Genomic DNA, 23,528 nt, shown 5'->3' with positions numbered 1-23,528 from the left:
TTTGTTGGCTTTAGGTCTCTGTGCATTTTATCAGTGCTAACCAGAAGCATAGTGGGTGTGTTGCCTCTCTAAAATGTACTGTTTATTGGCATTCCCTATTTGGACTATTTAACTTCCCCAAAAGTCACTTGTAAATGGCCCTTAAGTGCAACTATGGCATGGAACGTTAAATGCCTTTTTTGGGCTGCAATGTGTACATACACCACCAATAGCAATGACATAAATTTGTTTCTGCCAATAACACGATTGTACTCTGTCTAGACTAAAGTTAAAATGCACTGATGTGACATATAGCAGGGAAAATGCCTTTGCCATGTAGCAAAAGCTTATCTTTATATATTTATAAGTCACCTTTAAAATGTAGTTTGTAGGCCCACAGGGCAGGATGCTAAGCGAAAAAAGTAGGACGTAGTACATATTTAAAGGTTAGTGTGCCCTCACAGCGACACCCCCTTACCCCTCCAAAAGGCTGTTTTAATATATAAGCAAAGTTAGGCTTTTTGGGGATAGGTGAGATTTAAAAGTTTTACTTTTCACAGCCGCTTACGAAAGGGCTAGAAACATTCTTTAAAGTTATTTTGTACTTTTAAATCTGACTTCATGGAAGAGCAACATTATAAAAATGAAATTTAGGTTGCCTGAGCCAGAATTGGCTTATAACCAGTTCTGCAATCCATCACACCTCGAGAGCTGGAATACATTTCCTTGGATGGGAGATTTAACAACTCTGGCTCAGAGGACGATGGTGTGCCTCTGGGTCCAAGAAAGGCCAATAGGTGTTAACTGGTGATTAGCTAACTAGGTGTGGGCTGGAACAGTTGGAAAGAACTAAGCACAGTTTTATCTCTACCTATTTTGACTTGGAGATGCCAGGGAGGGGTTCTCCAATTAATTCAAGGACACCCCTTGACAGCCAATCCCTTGTTACAATAGGAGGGAAAACCACGTTTGCCACCCATCTATCACACTTTTAGAACTGGAATACACACCTTTGGCTGGGAGAGATAAAGGTTCTGGCTCAGAAGACAATGGAATGACTCTGGGCCCAGGAAAGGCCAATGGGTGTCATTATATTATGTGTATTTGTAAAGCACACTATGAACCACTGCTGCCCACTTACCAGGGGTTAGCTAGTGTGGAGTGGTCAGGAACAGTTGGTAGAGCGAAGGGCAGCTTTAGCACTACCTAGTTTGACTTAGGAATGCTGAGGAGGGTTATTCTGTTCATCTCTAGGTATTTTCATCCTCCTAGTCAGTTAGGCTCCTGCTACAAAAAGGAAAACTTGGTCTGACCCTATCAGAGATGGGAGTGGCCAAGAAGCTGACAGGCCTGCCTGGTGGCAGCCAGGTCCCACCAGCTTGGTACAGGGGCACCTGGGTCATTTTAGAGTAAAGCAAAGAGGAAGTGTTGCAGGATGTGAGGGACTACAAGACAATTGTTAGGAGCGAATTCCTCCAGTCTCTAGCTAGTGCACAGGATAAATCTGGCGCTTCCATGACCATCTCCTCTGAACATTCCTGGATCTGGGAAGGCTCCATCTGAAGAAGAATACCCTACTGGGAGAAGAATCTTTACTTCTGACTCCTGGCACCTACTGAAAAAAGCACTCACACAAGGACTCAAGAATTCCTGAATGCTGCTGGCACCCAGAGGCTAGAATTGCTCTTCAAGTTTCACTTTGTTCACCTCCTGCTTACATGCCTTAAGGACACAAAAAGCAGAAGAACTCTTGTCTCCAATGGGGCACAGCTGACTAAAGAGTAGTCTAAGGGCCTGATTTATATGTTGGCAAAAAGATTACACCAACCCTTCCTGCTAACATAATGGTCTGCCCTCCAAATTTAAAAGTGAGCAGACCTCAGTAAGGTGACGGTGTAGAGTACTCCGTTTCTGTCATGGTCAAACTTCTCTGACACCCCAAAGGAGTAACGGCCATTGGAAAATTGGTTATATATCCAGCCAACCAATTTATATGACATGTAGCACTTTTTACTGCCTGTCACCACCAGCAAAACCTTGGTGGTAAAGGGCAGTAAAAACATAAATATGCTCCCCCTTGATATAGGAGATGTCTCTCCCTGCGAAGGGGCATTGTTCTCAATTTGCGGTTTTGTGTTTGAAAATAAAAAAAAGCACTTTGTAACTTTGATGTATTGCTTCATCATATTTGAAGGAGCTTTTAGTCAAAGTTACAATGCATTCACTGGAACCGCCTTGATGGTGGTTCCTGTGAATACTAGAAATGTTTGCTGGCCCGATGGACATTTCTAAATGTGGCTTTCGGGACCTCTGCACGGACTCGGAGTAAAATACTCAGTTGCAGTGCTGGAGAATGGCTCAACCACTTATATTTAAATCAGGCCTAGAAGTCTGAAGGTAAAACTTTCGACTGGAGCAAACCGTTTGGTGTCTCTGACCTCCTCTCCACCACAGTTGGTTTGAAATGACACCTAGGTACTGGTATACAGTGAACTGTTGTTTTTCGATAGTGCCTAAAATTTTCTAGGTGCTTTTGCCTTAAACTTCAAAAATGCACATTGCTGGTTCCCCGTTACCAATTTTGATTAGCTTGGTGTTTTTGTGCTCTGAATTTTTCCTTTAATTTTCTCATATGGTTTGGGAATTTTATTGGGTTGTGTTCCTACTTCAAAATTGTTCCTTCTGCCTGAATTTAACATTCACTTCTCTGGGGGTTGCCTGCTGCTTGGGCTTATGCTACAAGGGGCTGCGCTGAGTATCTCTGTTTTCACCTAGCCAGAGTTAGTTTATTAAGTTGGTAGGGGTAGCCCTCTCAAATTAATAACCCCATTTCTGAAAGTCTTGCTGTTTCAAATGAATACGTTTCTGCCCGCCGGCCCAGCGGGGATCTCGGCTGCAACACGGGAGCCGGCTCCAAATGGAGCCGGCGGTGTTGCGGTGGTGCGACGGTGCAGTTGCATAGCAGACAGTAAAAAGCTACATGGGGCATGGGCAGTGCAGGGGCCCCGCGACTCCCTTTTCCGCCAGCCTTTTCATGGCAGTTCATACTGCCATGAAAAGGCTGGCGGGAGGGGGACTCGTAATCACCTGGTCGTAATCCCATGTGAAGCACCGCCAGCCTGTTGGTGGTGCTTCCGTCAAAACAGCCCTGGCGGTCTTTGACCGCCAGGCTTTTAATGAGGGCCTATGTCACAAGTGTGTCTGAAAAAGGATTAAATAGATGGAAGCTTGAGACTCACAAATTGTCAAACTGCAGCTATACCTCACTCTGGAAAGTTCACAACATGTTTTGCATGTTGTGACCAGGACAGAGGACTAAGGGTCTGTCATATGGGGACATAATCCAGGACGCTCAACAACACTCACCTGGAGCGTGTAGCACCAGTTTCTGCCTGACCCATGACCACTAGATCCTATGAGGTGAAGGAGATAACTTAGAAGGAGCAAGATCCAGTGGGGACCCCGTTGTGTGGATCTAGGGAGCTGAGTGTGAGGTTCTGGTCCGTTTGGCTGCTGGCCCATGTGACAAAGTCTTCAACCCACTTGCTGGGTGTAAGCTGCAGTGAAGAATAAGGGTTACCACCTGGGCGCTGCAAGAGAAGGAGGGTCGGTATTCAATACAGAGCTGTGACCTGAAGAGGGCCGTCACTGTATTCATGCCACCCGCGACCCTACTATGTCAGGTGGGGGCTGCGGTGGAGATAGAGAGCGCCCTCGTCCTGTACATGCTGCTGCGATTCTACCTGCATGGCAGGAGGAAGGAGGTCAAAAAGAGGAAGGCTATCATCCTGAATCCACTTGCAGCTGAGAGGACACTGTGGGTCGTGACCCTTGAAGAGTGAGATCTGGGAGCATCAGATACCTGCTTCCGGACCCTAGGAGAGTCTTACCACATCGGAGGAGCACCGAGATTGGCAGCGACCATGATCACAACTTCCCGCCGTCTGGGTGCATTCAGGATGCTGAGGTGCACCCGGGGACTATGAACCACCACTTTGCAAGTGCGGGTAAGATTGATAATCAGGCCTTAGGGTCCTTGTGAACTTGCTCTGATTGATGCGCTCCAGCGCAGCAACCTTTGCAACAGAACTCCCATAGAACTTCTGAGAGTTGAACACTATAGCAGGGTCTAGCTTCGATATCACCACATTTGAAAGGGGAATTACCATCACCCATACCTGTAAAAGTTGGACTGAAAGGCTGACCTGGGTAACACTAATGGGCTTTCCTCAAGCAGGCTAAGCATATTCGTTGCAGCATGTTGTATTGTACATTGTGTAGCAGATAAATACTCCTTTTTATATAAAAGCATGTATTTGACTTGACAATCATTTAATGAATTTTTGAGTTGTGAACCTATGCCTGCCTTACACCTACCTCCTCCTTGAGATGCCTTGGGCTACTCAAACCGCACTACCACTCAGAGGCAAGTGCTGAAAGGGTACTTGGCTCAGGTGCTTAGAGCCCATAGTTGCTTGGGCCCCAGAACATCAGGAGTAAAAGGCCTCAACCACCACAGTTGGGCCCAGTAACGTCTGCTTGCCCAGTGACCTTCTGAAAGAATTTTTGACATTGAGGGAAACAAACAGGTTGCTCTAAGCACTAGCCTCTGATAGGCACCTTCTCCTGTCAGCCTAAGTAATTTATGTTCATCAGTGTGGTATATTATGGTGACTCTGTTTACTGGTGCAGTTCAAACACTGTAGCAACAACTAAGGGCCTGATTTTGAGTTTGATGGATTTAATTTACTCCGTCAGGGCAATGGCGTAAAGTACCCACCCACCAAATTTAGAGATGTCTGCCAGTCCTGCAGACATCTCTTGAAAAGCCTGGAACCGCCATCACAGCAAACTTTCAATGTGTTTGAAGATACAAAATACAATGACCCCATTTCCATGGTAGTATTATTCCAATGGCGTTGGTGTTATTTTGAGGTTTCACTGTCCTTACCAACAGGTTTTACATGGCAATGACCGAGTGTGAAAACTTGACATTTGTTTGCCCACTCTAAATAGCAAGGCAGACAAAGGGAAAACATCTGAAGGCCCTTACTTTGTCAGGCCATTGGAGGTGTATGTCGGTGATGGAGGCAGAGTCGTCTCAGTTTCTGACATAGTTATGATCCACCTGACTCTAAGTGAAGCAGGCAGATCTTCCATTTGGGAGAGAAGGTGCTCTGTTGCGTTTGCAACAGAGTACCCCCTCTGCCAAACTATAAATATGGCCCTTAGTCCTTAAGTAATTTTACTCACTAACACAAACCTCAATCCAACTCTGTACAGTGTAAATTTGCTCAATTGTTGGCCGCATTCTTCTAACTATTAAGTAGTATCTTACAATCTTCACCCTTTCCTCGTGGCCACTTAAGGTTCAGACAATGAGGGAATCTTCTGTCTCGGCACGGTGGAATGTCATGTACAGCATGTTTCACTTTTAATGTTTTATGGCAGTCTTGAATCAGTAATTTGCTGAAGGTTTCTTACAGATGTTCATCTATAAAGTGCCCATGTTTAAAGCTCAGAGGCTTCACATGTTTCGCTGAGGCTTCTTGGGATCGACATACTGCAGGTATTGTTGCTGGCTTGAGTATCCTAAGGCCTCTTCTGGATCCAAACCCCAGTCAGAAACTCTGTAATTATCGACCATGTTGATCAGACAACGGATTATTTAGATCTATTTACCAAAAATGTGGGTGGTGTTATGATACATCCAATTGTTTTGTCCTACATAGGCTTGTCCTGCTGAAGCTTGTGTAAAAAACTCTCCTCTTATTGGTTAATGTCATGAAAGGCCGTACAAATTCTGATTTAATTTGATTGTAAGAGTTGTCGGCTCTAATGGTTGGTGGCGGTTCAGAGGCAATCAGCCATGCAGAACTCAAAGAATGGTCATCGTATCGCTGTAGAAATGAAATCTAAGAACCACCCACCCCTGTCCACACAACACTCTTTGTTACCTCTACACGCTGGCAGCGCTGACCACTGGCCATTTGCTTGGCAGGACACTTTGTTGGGCCCGTCCAGGAAGAAGTTCCTCTTGCACAAGTAGTAGATGACCTCGTACACCCTGTACTGCAACTTCTCAACTGCTACTAGGTACCCATTGGTGATCTCATCCGGAGGGGGGCAGAAAAGCTCTAAAACAATGTGCGGCAATATATGAGAGAGAACCAATGACACTTTAATTTGTACAACTGTGACCAAAGACATTAAACACAGCACTGACTCCTCAGAGGCCATCCTTATTTGCTGCAGTAGTCCAGACACCTATAGAGCATGCACCCCCTGTACTATCCGCAGGCTTTCAATAACCTTTGTTATTCAGTTCAAGTTTGATCGATTGGCTATAGGTACTTCAGTGGTAGGGCTGGCTACTAGAGTGTATCATTCCATAGGCAGTGACTGAATTTGAAATATGAAAATGCCAGCACTCACCATCCCAGAGTACTTATTTGTAACTGAAAAGTTCCGCTACACTCGCATTGACTGTATTGCATCACCTTCATAGAAGTGTTGGTGCTCATCCTTTCGAATTGAACAGTTGCAGGTGTTCAGTACCTGACCGCACCACCCCATTTAAAGCACTGGGTATAGGGTCACAAATCATGTCACAGAAAAAGGCCTAGTTCCTTGTGCGCATATGTTACAAAGCTTTTTTTTTTCTAATTGGACCACATGTGATTCACATGTGGGCCCATTAGAAAAAGGGTATATTTTAACACATATCCCTTTGTTTATTTGGGAAAATGAACAGTGCTGAAAACATGCCTAACAGACCACGTTTATTGTATGGAAAAGGTAATGGGCATTTTCAAGATGAATGAAGAAGCCAATTGCATTACAGTTTCTATAGCTTCATCTATGGTAAACCAGCACAGGACCTGGGAATGGCATTTTTTAAGCAAGAAAGGTTCCTTTTGCCTTGCCACCAGCCAGATGGGAGGCCCTTTGCAAAGCAAAATGTGATACAGCATGCTGGATTTTTATCACCTTCCAGGCGAGATTTTGAATAACATACCGACCAGTCCAATATCCAAGTACACAAGGACACACCGGCTGAAAAGCTCCACATTGGCATTGTTGACGGAAAGCCTTATCCTCGCCCTAAACAAGTCCAAAGACAGGAGAAACAAAGATAGCTCTATTGCATTTTGAACTACCCAAAGCTTTGGCAAAATACGACCCAGAAAGCTCTCTCCACAAATAAGAGGTCAAAAGTCCCCTTGACATGGCACTTAAAGCTGTCTCCTTCATAAAATTCACTATTATTACCAGTACCAGTAGAACAGTTATAATTCCGGCCAATGATAAAGATGTGCCAGCCTTTGATTAACTTTCCATAATCTTAAACAAGCCAAACAAATCCCTGCTTCTCCCCAGCACCAACCTCTGTATGAAGTGTTAGGATGGGTGTGGCGATTAACACAATACCGGCTCCATTAACACCAACCCAAAGCCTACAACCTCATTCTTATGTTGCTTCCCTGAGTTTTCTCCATGAACCACCCTCATAGCAAGCTTACACTCAACCCCTCCTAAGCACCACCTCTTATCACCAAGGTAACCACAATCAAGTGCTGGAATGCTCTCAAGAATTTGATCAAGAGCAACTCTTCTCTGAAAAGCAGCCTTCCCACAGAACAGGATCTCATTAACATCCTCTCTGCCCAAAAGCACACCCTGCTATGAGCCAAGGTCAACTGCCATACAATTGGTTTTGCACCATTCAACATTAATGCTGCCACAGTGTATGATTACCTTCCCCACAGATCAAAAAAATATCTATAGAAAGGGTAATAGGAGTAACTCAGTAAAACTAGTCTACACTGTTAAGTTAACCTGCACAGGACTATCTAACACAGGAGATCCTGGGATCAAATATTGAGTGGCTCACAGCACAATCAACCACAACAACATCTTCATCTCAGTGGAGATCTAACACCTTTAGGATCCTATACTGCGTTCTTGGATCAACTCCTTGAATTGACCTCCAACTGCAGACTGTGGCCAAAAAAAGCATGATCAGAGAAGACTTTAACTTGTGACACAATGAAGCTTTGCCAAAATTAGCAATGTATAAAAATATGTAGGATCTACAATTGTGCCAAGTAAAGAGAGGCACAACATACAGAGTAAAACACACTGTCATCAAAGCGCACACACAACATACAAACCTTGGACATACTGATTCAGTTACAGATATGGCTGGAACATTTGCTTATCACCATCCACTTCCGAGAGCCCCTATACTACTCTGTACTGACTGAAGGATGGGCACACAAGATACTCTACTTTGATACTTTTAGAAATTTCAGCTCTGTGGCATGTGAGGAAGCCCACATGGTAAGACAAATCCAGTGATGATGCAGATTCTGCAGCCACGCTAAAGAATCTTGACCACAGTATTCATCACACTGGCCTAGCTTACCAACAGAGATCAGGGAAACCAAAGCTGAGCACGAAGTTCAATAGCAAACTAAGTTGAAACAAACCTGTCACAACTTGGTATTCCACAAGTCAGTGACTGAAGAAGAAATGATTTCCTATTAGACACAAATGAGGGGGCACCAAAAGTCAGCCAGGGTGGCAAAAAGGCCCACACATTTGAGAGAAAGACGCAAATTTGATAAAGCTTAGTGTATTAATCAATGGCCCTTTACATTTAAGTGGACCCCAAAGTCAAATGTTCAGATCCTGGCAAGTATTATTGATTTTTTCATATTTCTAGGTCAGTGACGTATACCAGGTGAAGCTGAGTTAAAATAATTGCATCACAAATGTTCATCATGGATAATGGAGCTTTGTAGTAACAGGTATACAATATTACAAATGAATGAGTCTTTCTCTCAGATCTGAAGCAGGAACTATAATACACACTCTCTGACATGGTAGGATCCAGATTTTGTGGTGATGGAGTAATACACCAGAACAGAGTATCATAATAATCCAATTATTATCTCACTACCGTCTGAATTAACACATGTAAATCAGAGGTGCCTCAGAAATAAGATTCCCCAGTAGCTGACCTATTGGACTTCCAGTTTCTTACTTGCAGGTTACATATGAGGCCAAAAAATCCTTCAATGCATTAGAAAACATTCCTGTTTCACTATAGCATGAATACATCAGTCAAAAGATATATATTGAGAAGTTCTCTATCTTTAAAGTTAAGAGTTCCAAATAGGCCTGTCCTCTTGGATCCTTATAGAGATAAAGTGTACGATCCTTGAGGTGGTCAACAGGTACAATAGGCCCACTCAAAGAGTATGTGCCGGCTTATAGCAGAGAGGCATAATAACAGTCATCATGGTGGAGAACCAATTAAAACCACTGCTGGCTGGCAATAAAGTGGACACTTTCCTCTCATCTCTCTGACTAGACAGGAGCATCCTCCCCCACCCCCCCGGCAGCACAGCATCTGCAAAACTTTTACAAGAAAACGATAATAAACTATGTTTATTATTGTTTTCTTGTAAAAGGGGCGGGGCCACAGGTGATGACAGGGACGGAGGGGGATTGCACAGCACTCCCCCTCAGTGCTCATGTATGTTTGGACGGCCGTCTCGGGCCGGCCAAACACACATGCGCACTAGGCTCTCTCCGACCCAGCACTGTGTTGCGGGGTTGGAGACAGCACGCAGAGACTCACACTCTGCAACGGAGTGCCCTGGCTGGGCGCTCCATCGAATCCTAACTCTGCTTTCATGCTGCCAGCAGCATGAAAGCAGCGTTACGATTGGACGTAGTGCAGGCTGGGAACCTCTGCCTGCAGTGGAGGACCGAGGAGCGGATCGGAGCAGCGTAGCAAGAAAGGTAAGTTTAAAAAAAAAAGATTATATATATTTTTATGTCGTCCCCTCCCCCTGCCACGTTTCGCCCCACCCCACCCCTTTTTCCTCCAGTGAGCTGCCACTGTAACTATAGGGAGTTGTGCCCCTCCTCCATAAACATTAGAGAGGCTGATGCTAACATAGTGATATTTGCCATCATTTGTAAAAAGGAGGAGTCATGGGCATCTATGGAGCCAAACACAAGAGAGTTAGAAAGACTCCTGTGGACGCAGGGCATGACTGAAAATCAAAGTAACTTACGTCTACAAGCGGGTGCAGCAGGGGACCATGTCAGGTTTTCTTGACATGTTCTGACAGCAGATCCTTCCAGGGCATATCTGTGACATGTGAAAAGGGTGGCATATGTTAGTAAGTACCTTCACGTGCCTGAAGACCAGAGATAGACATGAGCTGTACGGTATACATTTGAACATCACACCTCGCCCCGCACTTGCCATGAGGGCATACACAACTCCTATGCACCACGTGAGAGCAACCTTTCCAGCTTTTCCACTACCCTTCACGGACTACTTTTCAGCACCTGAGGAGCACTATGATGCTGCACATTCATTTGTGGAACATACAGTGTGCTGGGCAGCAGCTATCTGACCTACTGTTTTTTACTGTGCAGACAACTACTACACCAAACTAATTACTAATACCACACATCGACATTGCCATGTTTAGGAATTGATCTTTAAGGAGCAAGGGAGTGGGCACCTCAAAGTGTCTTCTTTCGTTTACAGAAATGAGTTGACTGTAATCTCAACACACATATAGACATTTATGGTGGATTTGGTTCTGCTCTTTTGCATTTATTGGGATTTTGTTTACGTCAGGATCAGGTTTTGGGGTTTAGGCTCATCTGAACACAATCAAGGGAAGAGTTGTGATTGAACTGAGTGTACTGTATAATAGAGATACTATGTCCTGATCCCTGATTTGTTGATCCCTGTCCAACAAAGTGTCAAAGGCTATTCTGCTTAGCTCTGTTTCCAGCCAGAGGCAAGTAATAGTCGAATCATCACAATTGTGTTTGGGCTGGTTGTCCCAAATCTCTACTTCCGCCTTACGCCATCTATATGAGGTCCTCCCAATGCCCTCTTTATCTTACCACCTCCTCGTCTCTTGAAAACGCTGTCTGTGTCCATGTCTACCGTGAATAATTTCACTTCTAGTACCAGGGTTCACTCACCCTTCCTTGCAGAAATACTGGACAGAACTTCCAACCCGGAAGGAGAAGCCGTTGTAAAATCCACTCTCAATCCTCTCAGGCGGGTCGCAGGAGGCGGAGGCATTTAGATCTTCTGCAAGAAAAATACACATATACCATCATAGGACATTGAATCAAAGGACAGGCAGACTCTTCCCTCCTTAACAATAACATGTTCTCTTAACACAAAGACCTAGAAACACATGTAATGCTAGATTTGCAATAATGTGTTCTGGAAGGAGGTACTTTCTGGAATCCTACACCTCACTGGAAAAGTAAACAACATTTGCTTGTTCAATAGCATCAAAAGTAATTAGGCTCCGAAATATGCAGGCATCACATCATTATGCAGACATTCCCACAACTAAAGTGAACACAGTGTGGTCATTTTGAAGATGAAGGTAAGGGCTTTTGTCTGTTTATAATGGGCCATGAAGTATGTCATAATGTAAAGTAAACGGGGCATCTACTAAGTGGAAGACAAGAAAGATTACCGATCACTACTTGTTTATACTGAAATATGGCATTAAAGAAATTCGTACCTTCACAAGGCATTGCCTGACTCCATTTTCTGTCCCCTTGACAGCGAATGAGTGCTGCGTCCTCTCCGTCAGCCATCTTGAATCCAGAATGGCAATCCACTTTCATCTGAGCTCCAAAGAACTTGGATTGGGTCACCAAACTTGTGTCTGCATTTTCAAGTGTCAAGGGCCATGGGCAGCTGCGAGCTAAAATGCAAACAATTTCACGCGATATGGTTCTGTTTAACAAGTACACTTGTGCAGTGACATCTGTGTGCCTCTTTGTTTTTGTTAAGTACTGCATCACCCACCAATACACATATTTAATCAATTACGCATGCTGTCTTTTGCTAACTCTGAACCATAAACAGCAAATTATTGCTTTATTTTGCTTATAAGTAAGATAATTTGTCAGTAGATAAAATATTAGTCTCTGAAGGCCTTTAGATGTGCTGCCAAAAGCTCAGGCTGTGAGTATCCTTCTCATACATTTAAATTCGAGGTTGCCATTTACCAAAATCTTCATGATATCGTTTTTGGTAGTAGGGAAAGAGTAGTACTGAAACCACCCTCCTAACGATCATGAAGGAGCTAAAAATGGTGATGGACCAGGGAGGAGTCACTGCTATTATCCTCCTTGAGTTGAGTGTGTCGATTGATCAGGTTGACCGAGAAATACTTATACAAAGAATGAGTGAAGCTGGAATAAAGAATGTCTCTCTTAATTGGCTCAACTTCTTTTTAAAAGACTAGTCATATCAAGTGTATGAATTCACATGATTTTTGGACGTTTTTCCTCTGAAATGCAGGGCACTGCAGGGCTCCCTCCCTTAGCTCCACACTTTTTAACTTATGCATGTGCTCGCTAGCTGACATTGTGCAGGAATTTGGGTTGTCGATCATTTCGTATGTCAATGATACACAACTGGTCATCTCCCTTACACCTGGGAAAGGATTACATTACCAGCAATTGTCTCCCTGCCTAGAAAATGTTGCCAGATGGATGGCAAACTGCTGTTTCAATCTTACTGCAGAAAAGACAGAGCTGATGATTCTGGAGAATAGACCAGACCCTCAACCATCTCTAGAAAGGCCATGGTGTTTGGGCAAACCACCTACCCCTTCCTCAGCCATCAAAAGCTTAGGTATGTGGCTGGACAGTTCCCTTTTTATGGATGCACTGGCAAAAAATCTTGCAGCAACCTGATTTAGCATTCTTATAACTCTTACCAAAATGTGAGATCTTTTACTCATTTTGCCCAGAAGAATTTCAATCCAATCTCTAGTTCTCTCTTGATTGGACTATAGGAACTCTATACATTGGTTCCCCCAAATATGTTATGAAAAGACTCCAGGTCATCCAAAATGAGGAAGCAAGGACTCTACCCAATATCCAAAAACATGCTTTGGCTATAAATGTGTTGGATTCTCTCCATTGGCTGCCCATCAAGGAAAGGATCAAATTCAAACCGTTATGTCTGGCATTGTCTGGCATGGCACCCTTGACACCATACATCACTAGTAGGGCACTAAGATTCTCTACCGCCTGACTCCTGACGGTACCTCGCATTCACAGAACTAGATGAGGCAGTAGATCCTTTTCATATCTTATTCCTAAACTTTGGAACTCACTGTCCATGGAATTACGAAGTTTAGACAGTGAGGCATGGCTTAGGAAACAGCTTAAAGCCTGACTCTACCCTTACTAACCAAGACCTCTTCATATGGACCCCTGTTAGCTCAGGTGCAACGCTACGGATCATTCAATGCTGGGAAGCCTTCAGGTAGCCATGCGGTCTAGAAGTTAGAAGAGAATAGAATAAAATAGAATAGAATGATTAAAATGTTAGTACAAGTTGTAGTCCATGGCAGAGATTTGGGAACTGGACAGCTTAAGTAGATTGAAACTTGTGATAGAGTGCTTGTGTTATCTTGCTCAAACCTATGAGGAAAAGCGCAAAAGGATGTCATAATGTCACATGAGGTTTTAATTTGTTTTATTATTATTTAGTACTGTAAATAGTGTGCACACTTAACTCAAATCCATAGTCACATTAAGACATGTTATGAAGGGCCACTTCAAGCCTTAAGGCACAAGACCAACAAATAGAATGACGCAATTCATGTTTTTGACAGTAAAGGAACACCTACAATGCACCATCGCTATAATTCATAGTGCAATACAACTCTCAAATCAATAAATATCCCTTCAGTGCCAAAATGAGTACTAACAGTCAGCAAGACCGTGTAACCCTTACTAGGAAGTCATCACAATTCACAATTCTTTAGTTTGCTTAAATGGCATCAGAAGCGTCAGCCTCAATCCCTCCTCTGTGGACTAGAGTAAAATGCTTGAAGCACATTTTCTTGCCAAAGGAATCGCTAGTAGTATGGACTGGGAACTTGGAAGGGTGTACTGGTGTGTACAGATTTCAAAGTTACTAGTTGCATAAGGAGAAAGGGCCCATGTGACCGATTTCAATAGAAAACAGGAACTCCAACTCAATTTGTGTTGGTAATGTCAGCAGCTGACCCTCTCATTGTACTAGTGCTTAAACTTCCCCAGTCCTGGATGTGCCTACTGGCTGACCGTAAGGCAGCTTGTTGCCAGGGACAATGGCTGGCCTTTAGCATGTGCAAGCTGGGCTCACGCCCAGGGCGCAGTAGTCCCACCATGACTTAGGTTCAAATAAAAGTATGTTTAAACACTTTTTCTGAAGATTGCTGGCATCCTTGTCTGCCTTGGCTGTGTGTTTTTTTTATGGCTCTCCTTAATCTTTCCACCACTTACCTTACTCCTCTAAAATGTGCAGTAGATAGACAGCTAAAGAGGACAAGTGGAAGGGGGAGACACAATTTGGTGTCGCCCACGGCGCTGTCTGAGCAAAGATCAACCCTACCACGGAGTTTCACCAGTAAAAATGAATGCATCTGATTGAAAGCCTAAATTAAGGACCACAAAATAGGACTGAAAACAGTATAGTAATCAATGTTTTCATATGGATGACTCTTCCTGTTTAGAAAATGTGCAATTTAGGACTCATTTGGGAAAGAAAAATCAATCCTAGCTGAGGAGACACTCCATTAATGGCAAACTATTTTCGGCCTGGACAGGTTTGCAAAGAGATGTCCAAGGTGGTTGACACAAACAGCAAGAATTTGTATTTTCATTAATCTGCAAAGAAAATGCTTACATTTACTCTTTGATCCAGCTGCTCAAATATTCAGTTAATGACCACCATGGAAGACTTCCTTAGACACCATTACAAAATTTCTCTTTATTCTACTCAAATGCCTCTCACATCCTCTAGGAAGAACTGGGTGAGATTTTCTTTTTACAAGATTTCCTGGGTTTGAGCTGCATTCCCCTTGAACTTTCTGCCTCAACTTCTGTGAGATACAAAAGACATGCTCCTCTTTCACAAAAATATAAACACATGCTGCATGCACAAAAGTTTTGTCTACTCTCTTGTTTTTTATTTGTCGCCTTCTATTTTGGTAAGTTGTCACAGTGTCCCCACCACAAAAAGGGGCCCTGGGTTTCGAAGGAAATCAGCAGTGAAGGCGGTGAATCAAGCAAGGAGCATAACAAAAGAACCATGATCGATCAGCAGGTCCATACCCCTTCAATTCAATTAGATATTTTAGTATTTTAAAGGATAACTAGTCAGATTGGATACATTGATTGGATTCCAAATCAGGCAAAAGGGTTAGAAGAAGAAACATAAAGGCAGCAATTAGTACCTCTCTGAGCCACTAAATGATGACCCCCATCTAAATGGAGGGTGTTGCACAGTGATACAAAACTGCATTTTCATGGGCTGTGCACTCAATTTGATTCTGTGGCTAGAATGTTTTTGAAGGACTTAACTGTGAGTGGGGAGAAGGGATAGGATGGTGTCTGGGTAGTTATAGGAAATGTGGTATTTTACTGTCAAAAACCTGACAGTAGCTATGGTTTTTGCAAAGTATCTTCTAGGGTTCTTTCACACACTGGCAGGTGAATTCCAACCAAGCCCTACAATGTATCTATGTAATTTGTAATCTTATAAAGTTAGAGTGCGATTGAGCAATATCTCTTATACAACCCCAATCACAAAACTTCTCCAGAATCAATAAATCAATTAAACAGGATTTATAAAGAACAGCTAATCACTCGTAAGGTTATCCAGGCACTGAGGTCCAAGCTGCGCAGGTGGCATCAGTTGACTAGCCAGGTCTTGAGTCCCCTTCTGAATTTCTGAAGAGAGACTGAAGTCCAGAGATGGAGGGGGACATTGCTACGAGGTAGAAGAAGGAGTGCCTTCCGCTGGTGCTTCGGCGAATGCAGGGCGTGTGAGCAAGGGAGAGGGAGACAGATTGCAGGAGTTTGGATGGTTGGTGGAAGCTTAGGTGGTGGTTGATGTATGCAGGTCCTTGGTTGTGCAGGGCTTTGTAGGCCTGAGTCTGAATGTTGAATTGGCATCTCTTGTGGACGGGGAGCTAATGGAGTTTCCTCAGGTAAGGGGTGATGTGGGTCCATCTGGGGAAGTCGAGGATGAGTCTGGCCGCTAAGTCCTGAAGATCTGCAGTCTTTTCAGGAGGTGTGTGGTAATTCCTGCATATAGTGCATTGTCTTAGGAGGAGCTCCCTTTCCAACAGGCCACCAGGAATCATTCCACGGAGAGGTGCTGTTCCTGAAGATCAGTACTTCAGTCTTGTCCGTGTTAAGCTTGAGACAGTTGTTTCACATCCAGTTGACATTGCTGGTCATGCACCGGTGGAAGTTGGCCCTTGTGGTGGAAGGGTCTTTGGAAAGAGAGAGGATGAGCTGGGTGTTGTCTGCGCAGGAACTGATGTGCAGTCCATGATTTTTTTACAATGTTGGCCAGGGGGGTCATGTAGCTGTTGAACAAAGTAGGGCTTAGGGATGAAGGTTGGGGATGCTGCAGATGATGTTCTTGGGCTCCTAGGTGAATGGTGGATGTTGGATCCTCTGTGTTCTTCTGGTGGCGAAGGATGCAATCCATTTGAGGGTGTCCCCTTGAATTCTGATTTGATGAAGACTCTTGATCAAGGTGTAGTGGGACACAGTGTTTAAGGCTGCTGAGAGGTCCAGGAGGATCAGGGCAGCCACCTCTCCATGGTCTAGGAGTGTTCTGATGTTGTACGTGGCTGCGATCAGGGCAGTTTCGGTGCTGTGGTTCGTGCGGAATCCGGATTGGGATGCATCCAGAAGATCGTTGTTTTTGAGGTATTCTATGAGTTGGCAGTTGGCCTTTTCGAGATTTTGGTGGGAAAGGGGTGCAGGGAGATGGGGCAGTAGTTTTTTAGCTCCTCGGTGTTCACAGGCAGTTTCTTGAGGAGGGGTTTCACTTTTGCATGCTTCCACTCATCTGGGAATGTGGCCGAGGTGATGGATGTGTTGAAGATGGCTGTGACCTTATTGCTGATGGGCTTGTTGCTGAGGATGAACATGTGGTGGGTACAAGGGTCGATGGGTGCTCCTGAGTGGTGCTCTGTGTGGTGAGCTGGTCCCAGGAGGTGAAATGGTGGTCAGAGGTTGTGACTGAGGGAGCAAGGAGGCTGCGGATGTGTGCGGCGGTGGGCGGAGGTTTGAAGTTTTTGAAGATGGTGAAGATCTTGATGTTAAAGAAGTCCGCCAAGGTGTCGTAGAGTTCCTAGAAGGGGTTGATGGTGTTTTCAGTCACTGAGGATTTGGAGAACTCCTTGACGAGTTGAAGAGTTCTTTGCTGTGGTTGACGATAGCTTTGATGCAGTTGGCTAGGGCGTTCCTACTCGTCTCTTCCAGGGGTCATCGAGCGATGTCCTGAAGGTGGTCTGGTCGGTGCACAATTTTCTTTACAGTTGCTTGTATTTGTGTTTTGAGGTTCTCAGTTCTGGGGTGTACCAGCTAGTATGTTTGGTAGGTCTCTTGAGTTTGGTGGGTTTGATGGGGGTGACTCTGTCAGGTGGTGAATAAAGTTCAATGAGTACAATTATGATCAGATTTTATGAGTTCAGTTTTCAGGTTTTTGGTCTAAATCACATGTACTTTGATTCATCTCTCAGGTTTGAGTTTAGTTGGTTCTAGAGTCTGAGCACAAAAGTATCGGCCTCTATTTTTCAAATGTTTGATGGTTGAAATATGTGACTGGCATTGATTGAAAACCCAAACCGAGTGAGTGTGGCCACTTCTATAATGCGACACTGGTCTCTTGACACTTACTTTCTGTTCTATTTTTTCCCAGACAGCATAACACTGGTGTTCAGTTTACCCCTTAAATTGGCAAGGAATGGATGAAGAGTGGTTAAGTATTTTTGCCAGGGTCAAGTGATGTTGATATAGTGGGGACAGCTTGGAGCAGAGCTTTCCAGGATCAATGGGCAGCAACATAGGAGCTCTTGACACACAGTACACAACACTGCTCGGGTTCCATCTGCCCTCCCTCTACTGCAATGACATTTCTCACCACATTTACAGCTCTCTGTCAGCAGCCATGGCCCGTTCTCAGCCCTTTGGGGCTGAGGGGCCATGCCCCCTCACCTTTTGCCCCACAATAAGAGTGTCAGCCTGACAGATACTCCTCATTTTCAGGTCAGGCAGCCAGGAGCTAGACATGCACTATTTGGGCAGGCTCCTGGCTGCCTGAGCTGAACTTTGCTGGGCTGAGGAAGGCACAACTCCTGTGGGTGTGACCTCTTCAGCTCAGCAAAAGTCCTTGAGGCCCTCCCCCTCAGTGAGGAAGGATAGTGTCACCCATTGACTGCAACCTAGGCTCTTCAGTTTTAAGACCTGAGGCGCTCAGGGCGAGAACCAATCAGTGACACATCGTCACAGAGTGGGATGGGTTCAGAAGTCTCACTGACTCCATCCCACTCTGTGATGAGGATGGGCCTGCTGCCTTCCCTCATTAGATGACCTAAGGTGAGTAGCCCCATGTAATGGCAGTCATTTTTGTTCTTCAGAAGCAAACTCCTAAAGTAATTTATGTGTAATATAAAAAAACAATGACCTTGACATCTATGAGGCTTTTCACCGTGAGCATGTCACTGCTTTTTTTTTCTTTTCACGATTGAATTGGTTTGCATGATGGTCACACAAAGGAGAAAACAGGGCCGGATGTAAGGAGGGCCTTCTAATAAGTGGGATGAAGCGGTCCCCTGGAGGATACCCCCCTACAAGCGATTACCAACACCTGCTGAGGCTCTGCCATTCAAAACTCAGGGATTTCCTCAACTATAGAAAGGAATCTATGGAACAATGCGTGATGCATTATGAGACATTCTCTGATTTACAGCTAAATACTTGTTTCTGCCCCACATTTTGAAAGAGGCGGTGAAAGGGTTGGTTTTGGAACAACCTTTGGCAATCATTAAGGAAGGGAAGGGATAAAGTTAAAATGAAGCACACCATTCATTTCACAAAAATAAATGAGTAAAGTCTCTTTGATGGCATAAACAAGAATCTCCTCTATGCATCAACGTATCTCACCAGTCCCAGAGATCCAATGGTTTCTCGGTCGCTCTGCTTTGCCCTTTGCATGCAGGGACTTGTAGTGATCAATGCGAAAAGCAGACTTTTGAGAACGTAGAAGGTAAAGCAGGACTGGATGAGTGACACATACTTGAGATGGAACACCTTTGGATTCTTTTAACCAATGTCCCATTTTAAAATTGTACTTTACATTTACATTTGTAAACAATTAAAAAAATACCAAAGTTCCCTGGTTCATGAGTTTCAAGTTGCAGAACTTGCCCGTCATACTGAGTAGACTCAGTTGGGTATGTCCACCACTCTGGCCCTACCTGGCAGGACGCAGCTCATGCCGCAGTCGCCATCACACATGCAGCGTCTCTTTCCCGAGCAGTCCCTGTCCTGGAGGCAGGACCTCAGGCACGTCTGACCTCGCCCGGCAGTCAGGTCCTCTCTTCTTGGCGGGCAAGTTTCTGGAACCTCTGTGGGGAAAAAGAGTCACCTTCCATGAGTCCATCCTTGATATTGAGAGAAGTGACTTCGTAAATGCTTTGTTGTAGTCAATGCAAAAAGGTCCGGTTACAATTAGAAAATTGGTGAATATTTCTACAGGTGAAATTCTGTATAATCGACAACTATACAGTTTCGTGAAATAGCAGCATGAACAAACGCTGCACATTACTCCACTGGCAATAAATGCCTCATTCAAACTTAACTTAGGTGTAAACTCTATTACAAAAGTAAAAGCAGATCGATTTGTTTCTGCAAAAGGAAAACGATTTAGACAAAGTATAACACAATTCATACTTCAGTTTAACACAAAAACTTTACTTAAGGATATGAATGGTACAAGGGCAGGAAACTGTAGCTTCCATAGCATTGACCCCCTACGCTGCCACTGTTGATCACGCAGTGTCCCTCAAGCTCACACACTGTCCCAAGCTTCACTGTAGCTCACACATTGTTGCCTGGTCTGTCACTCCACCTCACTCACTGTCCACCCCATTTCAGGAGTCCACTTTCACTTAGGAAAATATAAAATCCTGAGCTCCTTCAAAAATACTTCCTGTTCATAGGTTACCTGTAATGAAAAGTGAATGACTTGGTTCTCAATACCTTGTTACATCTCATCATCAGGCTGGCCAGCACCTGCCTCTTGATGGGATCCTCCCTCTTCCTTCAGGCATGCTACCAGGGCCCCAAACTAAAAAACCCTTGTCCCACCCTGACAATATTTCCATCTACTGACCTATCTCAGGCCTCTCCTGTGAAACAGATGAACTATTTATTATTTTCTTCACACCTGCAATTAAGTGGCCTTCTCGGTGACTACTAATTGTTTTTCAGACCCCACAGGATAATCACTTTATTCTTCTAAATATCAGAAATATCATTATAATCCATGGTCGAAGGCTTACCCTGTTCTTTCATTTTATTTGACATCATTGACCAGAAGGGGCTATTTGAAGGTCTGTCACATTCAGCAGGTATCAGAAGAACAGCACTATCCTTTTTCACCTCTTTTCTAGAAACACACGCCGGCCAGCTCAAACGGGTTTATTCTTCTCCAGATCTTGCAGCATCACATGTTGATACCCCAGGGATCTCCAATTCCCCCAGCTCTATAAAACACTTAGGGGCATATTTATAATTTTTGATGCAAAACTGCACTAACGCAGTTTTGCATCAAAAGGTTTACACCATTCCTGAGCAACAGCCGGGCGCCATATTTCTGGAATGGTGCACGACGGTGCAAAGGGTGGGCTAGCATAAAAATAAATGACGTTAGCAGGGAGGTGGGTGGCGGTACAGGAGAAGGGGGTTTTGCACCAAAAATGGCTTTGGCTGGTTATAGGGCAAAAAAATGCCTCTAACCAGCCTAGCATCATTTTTTGATGCAAAACCATCCATACCACATGAATTCTGTTTTAGAAAAGACAGGAGTCATGCCAACCACCCCAATGGCCAGCTCACGGAACCAGTCTCCCCTAGGCATGGCAATTGCACCCTGTGCCATGCAGGGGGCCCCAAATTGGGCTCCTGAAGGCACTTTCATTAAAAAACAAAAAAACGTACCTATACTTACCCTACTTACCTGTGATGGGGTCCCTCATCCTCCGGTGTCCCTCTGGTTTGGGTGGGGGTATTCCTGGGGCTTGAGGAGGGCACCTGTGGACCCATTCCATGGTGTTCAACCATGGAAATCGGTCCACAGGTCCCCTAACGCCTGGTCTGACCCAGGCGTTAAATAATGGTGCAAAGCGAGCTTTGCACCATTATTTTGCCCCTCCTTCCACCTGTGCGTTATTTTAGTATGGGTGATAAATATGGGGCTATGGGGTTAGCATCATTTTTTAGATGGGAACACCTACCTTACATCCCATTGACGCAAGGTAGGTTCACGCATCTAAAAAATGGTGCAAACTCCAATATTTTGATGTTAGACGGGTCTAACATCAAAATATAAATATGGAGGGGCATATTTATACTCTGTTTGCACTGAATTAGTGTCATTTTATTTTACTCTAATTTGGTGCAAAACTAACTCCATATTTATACTTTGGTGCTAGACGCCGCTAGCACTAAATTTATGGAGTTAAAGTCATTTTTTGAAAGTGGAGACCTACTTTGCCCTAATGAGATGCAAGGTAGGCGTTCCCGTGCAAAAAATGACTCTATGGCCTTAACGCCATATTTAGGGGCATATTTATACTCTGCGGCATATTAATACTCTGTTTGCACCGAATTAGTGTCATTTTTTTTTTACTCTAATTCGGTGCAAAACTAACTCCATATTTATACTTTGGTGCTAGACCCATCTAGCACCAAGGCCCTGATTTAAACTTTTTTTGCACCGCATTAACGTCATTTTATGACACAAAAGTGGCGCAAACGTACAAAATATTGGCCCTTATTTATACTTTTTGTTGCAAAATTGCACTAACTCAATTTTGCACCAAAAAGTTTAGCACCGGCTTGCACCATTTCTGTGCACCAGCCGTATTTATGGAATGGTGCAAGCCGGTGCAAAGGGTAGGCTAGAGTTTTAAAAAATGACTTTAGTCGGGTGGGGCTGGCAGTATAGAAGAAGAGGGTTTAGCACCAAAAAATGGCTTTAGGCAGGTTAGAGTAAAAAAAAATGACTCTAACCAGATTAGCGTCATTTTATGGTGCTAAACCTACCATGCCACATGACTCCTGCCTTAGAAAAGGCAGGAGTCATGCCCACCACCCCACTGGCCAGCACAGAGGACAGGGGTCCCCTGGGCATGGCCATTGCACCCGGTGCCATGTATGGGGGCCCATTTCAGGGCCCCCTATGGCACTTTAAAAAATAAAATGCACTTACCTGTACTTACCTGGGATGGGGTCCCCATCCTCGCAGTCCCTCTAGTGTGGGTGGGGGTGCCCCTAGGGCCTAGGGAGGGCACCTCTGGGCTTATTCTATGGTGTTCCACCATGGAAATAGGGCCACAGGTCCCCTAACACCTGCCCTGACCCAGGTCTTAAAAAATGGGGCAAAGCAAGCTTTGCCCCATTTTTTGACCCCTCCTCCATCCCTTGCACCATTTTTACATGGGAGTATAAATATGGTGTTAAGGCCATAGAGTCATTTTTTTGCAAGGGAACGCCTACCTTGCATCTCATTAAGGCAAGGTAGGTTTCCACTTCTAAAAAATGACTTTAACTCCATAAATTTGGTGCTAGACTGGTCTAGCACCAAAGTATAAATATGGAGTTAGTTTTGCACTGAATTAGAGTTAAAAAAAAATGACGCTAATTCAGTGCAAACAGAGTATAAATATGCCCCTTAGCGTCAAAAAATGATGCTAATCTGGTCAGAATCATTTATTTTTACTCAAAACTGCCTAACGTCATTTTTTTTAAAGCTAGCCTACCCTTTGCACCGGCTTACACCATTCCATAAATATGGTGCCCAGCTGGTGCTAAAAAATGGTGCAAGCCGGTGCAAAACTTTTTGGGGCAAAACTGCCTTAGTGCAGTTTTGCACCAAAAAGTATAAATAAGGCCCGGAGTTCGTTTTACACCAAATTTGTGTAAAAAAATGATGCAAATTCGGCGCAAATGGAGAATAATATGCCCCTAAAGTCCATATTTATACTTTTCTGTGCCACATTTGTGTCATTTTTTTGTGCAAAAGCGGCGCAAACTTACAAAATATAATTATATTTTGTAAGTTTGCGCCACTTTTGCATAAAAAAAATGACGCAAATGCAATGGAAAAAAAGTATAAATATGGGCCTTAGATGGCACCAATTGCTTTCCTAATGGCTTCCCATTGGAACAGCTGCCAAATATCTGCTCAGAAGGGTCCTAAGTCTCCTGCAATTTCTCAAAGAATTTCTTTAGTCCGTGCTCCGGTTTTCTTTACTACTGCAATGGCCTGTGAAACAAATCAATCTCGCTATCTCATGCTTGGTTTGAAATGAAATGACCAGAACATGCCTGCACTGGTAACTCTCCACTGCCTCCTAATGAAGGAAAACTTGAAATTCAGATAGTCTGTC

General features: G+C 44.1%; 1 protein-coding gene across 2 annotated transcripts in view; it reads right to left on the bottom strand.

The window, feature by feature from the left end:
• LOC138246252 (beta-2-glycoprotein 1-like) overlaps nucleotides 1-23,528 on the bottom strand; it is a 70,128-nt gene that overhangs the window by 14,214 nt on the left and 32,386 nt on the right. For both annotated transcript variants that reach the window (XM_069200669.1, XM_069200670.1), the window contains exons 2-6: nucleotides 19,332-19,481; nucleotides 11,565-11,750; nucleotides 11,005-11,116; nucleotides 10,071-10,147; nucleotides 5,937-6,116 (exon numbers count right to left, since the gene is read on the bottom strand). In XM_069200669.1, the coding sequence (XP_069056770.1) occupies nucleotides 5,937-6,116; nucleotides 10,071-10,147; nucleotides 11,005-11,116; nucleotides 11,565-11,750; nucleotides 19,332-19,481 (705 nt within the window). The remainder of the gene's footprint in view (nucleotides 1-5,936; nucleotides 6,117-10,070; nucleotides 10,148-11,004; nucleotides 11,117-11,564; nucleotides 11,751-19,331; nucleotides 19,482-23,528) is intronic.

This window comes from Pleurodeles waltl, chromosome 7 (assembly GCF_031143425.1).
Source record: "Pleurodeles waltl isolate 20211129_DDA chromosome 7, aPleWal1.hap1.20221129, whole genome shotgun sequence".
Taxonomy (NCBI): Eukaryota; Metazoa; Chordata; class Amphibia; order Caudata; family Salamandridae; genus Pleurodeles; species Pleurodeles waltl.
This window is presented reverse-complemented; position numbering and strand designations above follow the sequence as displayed.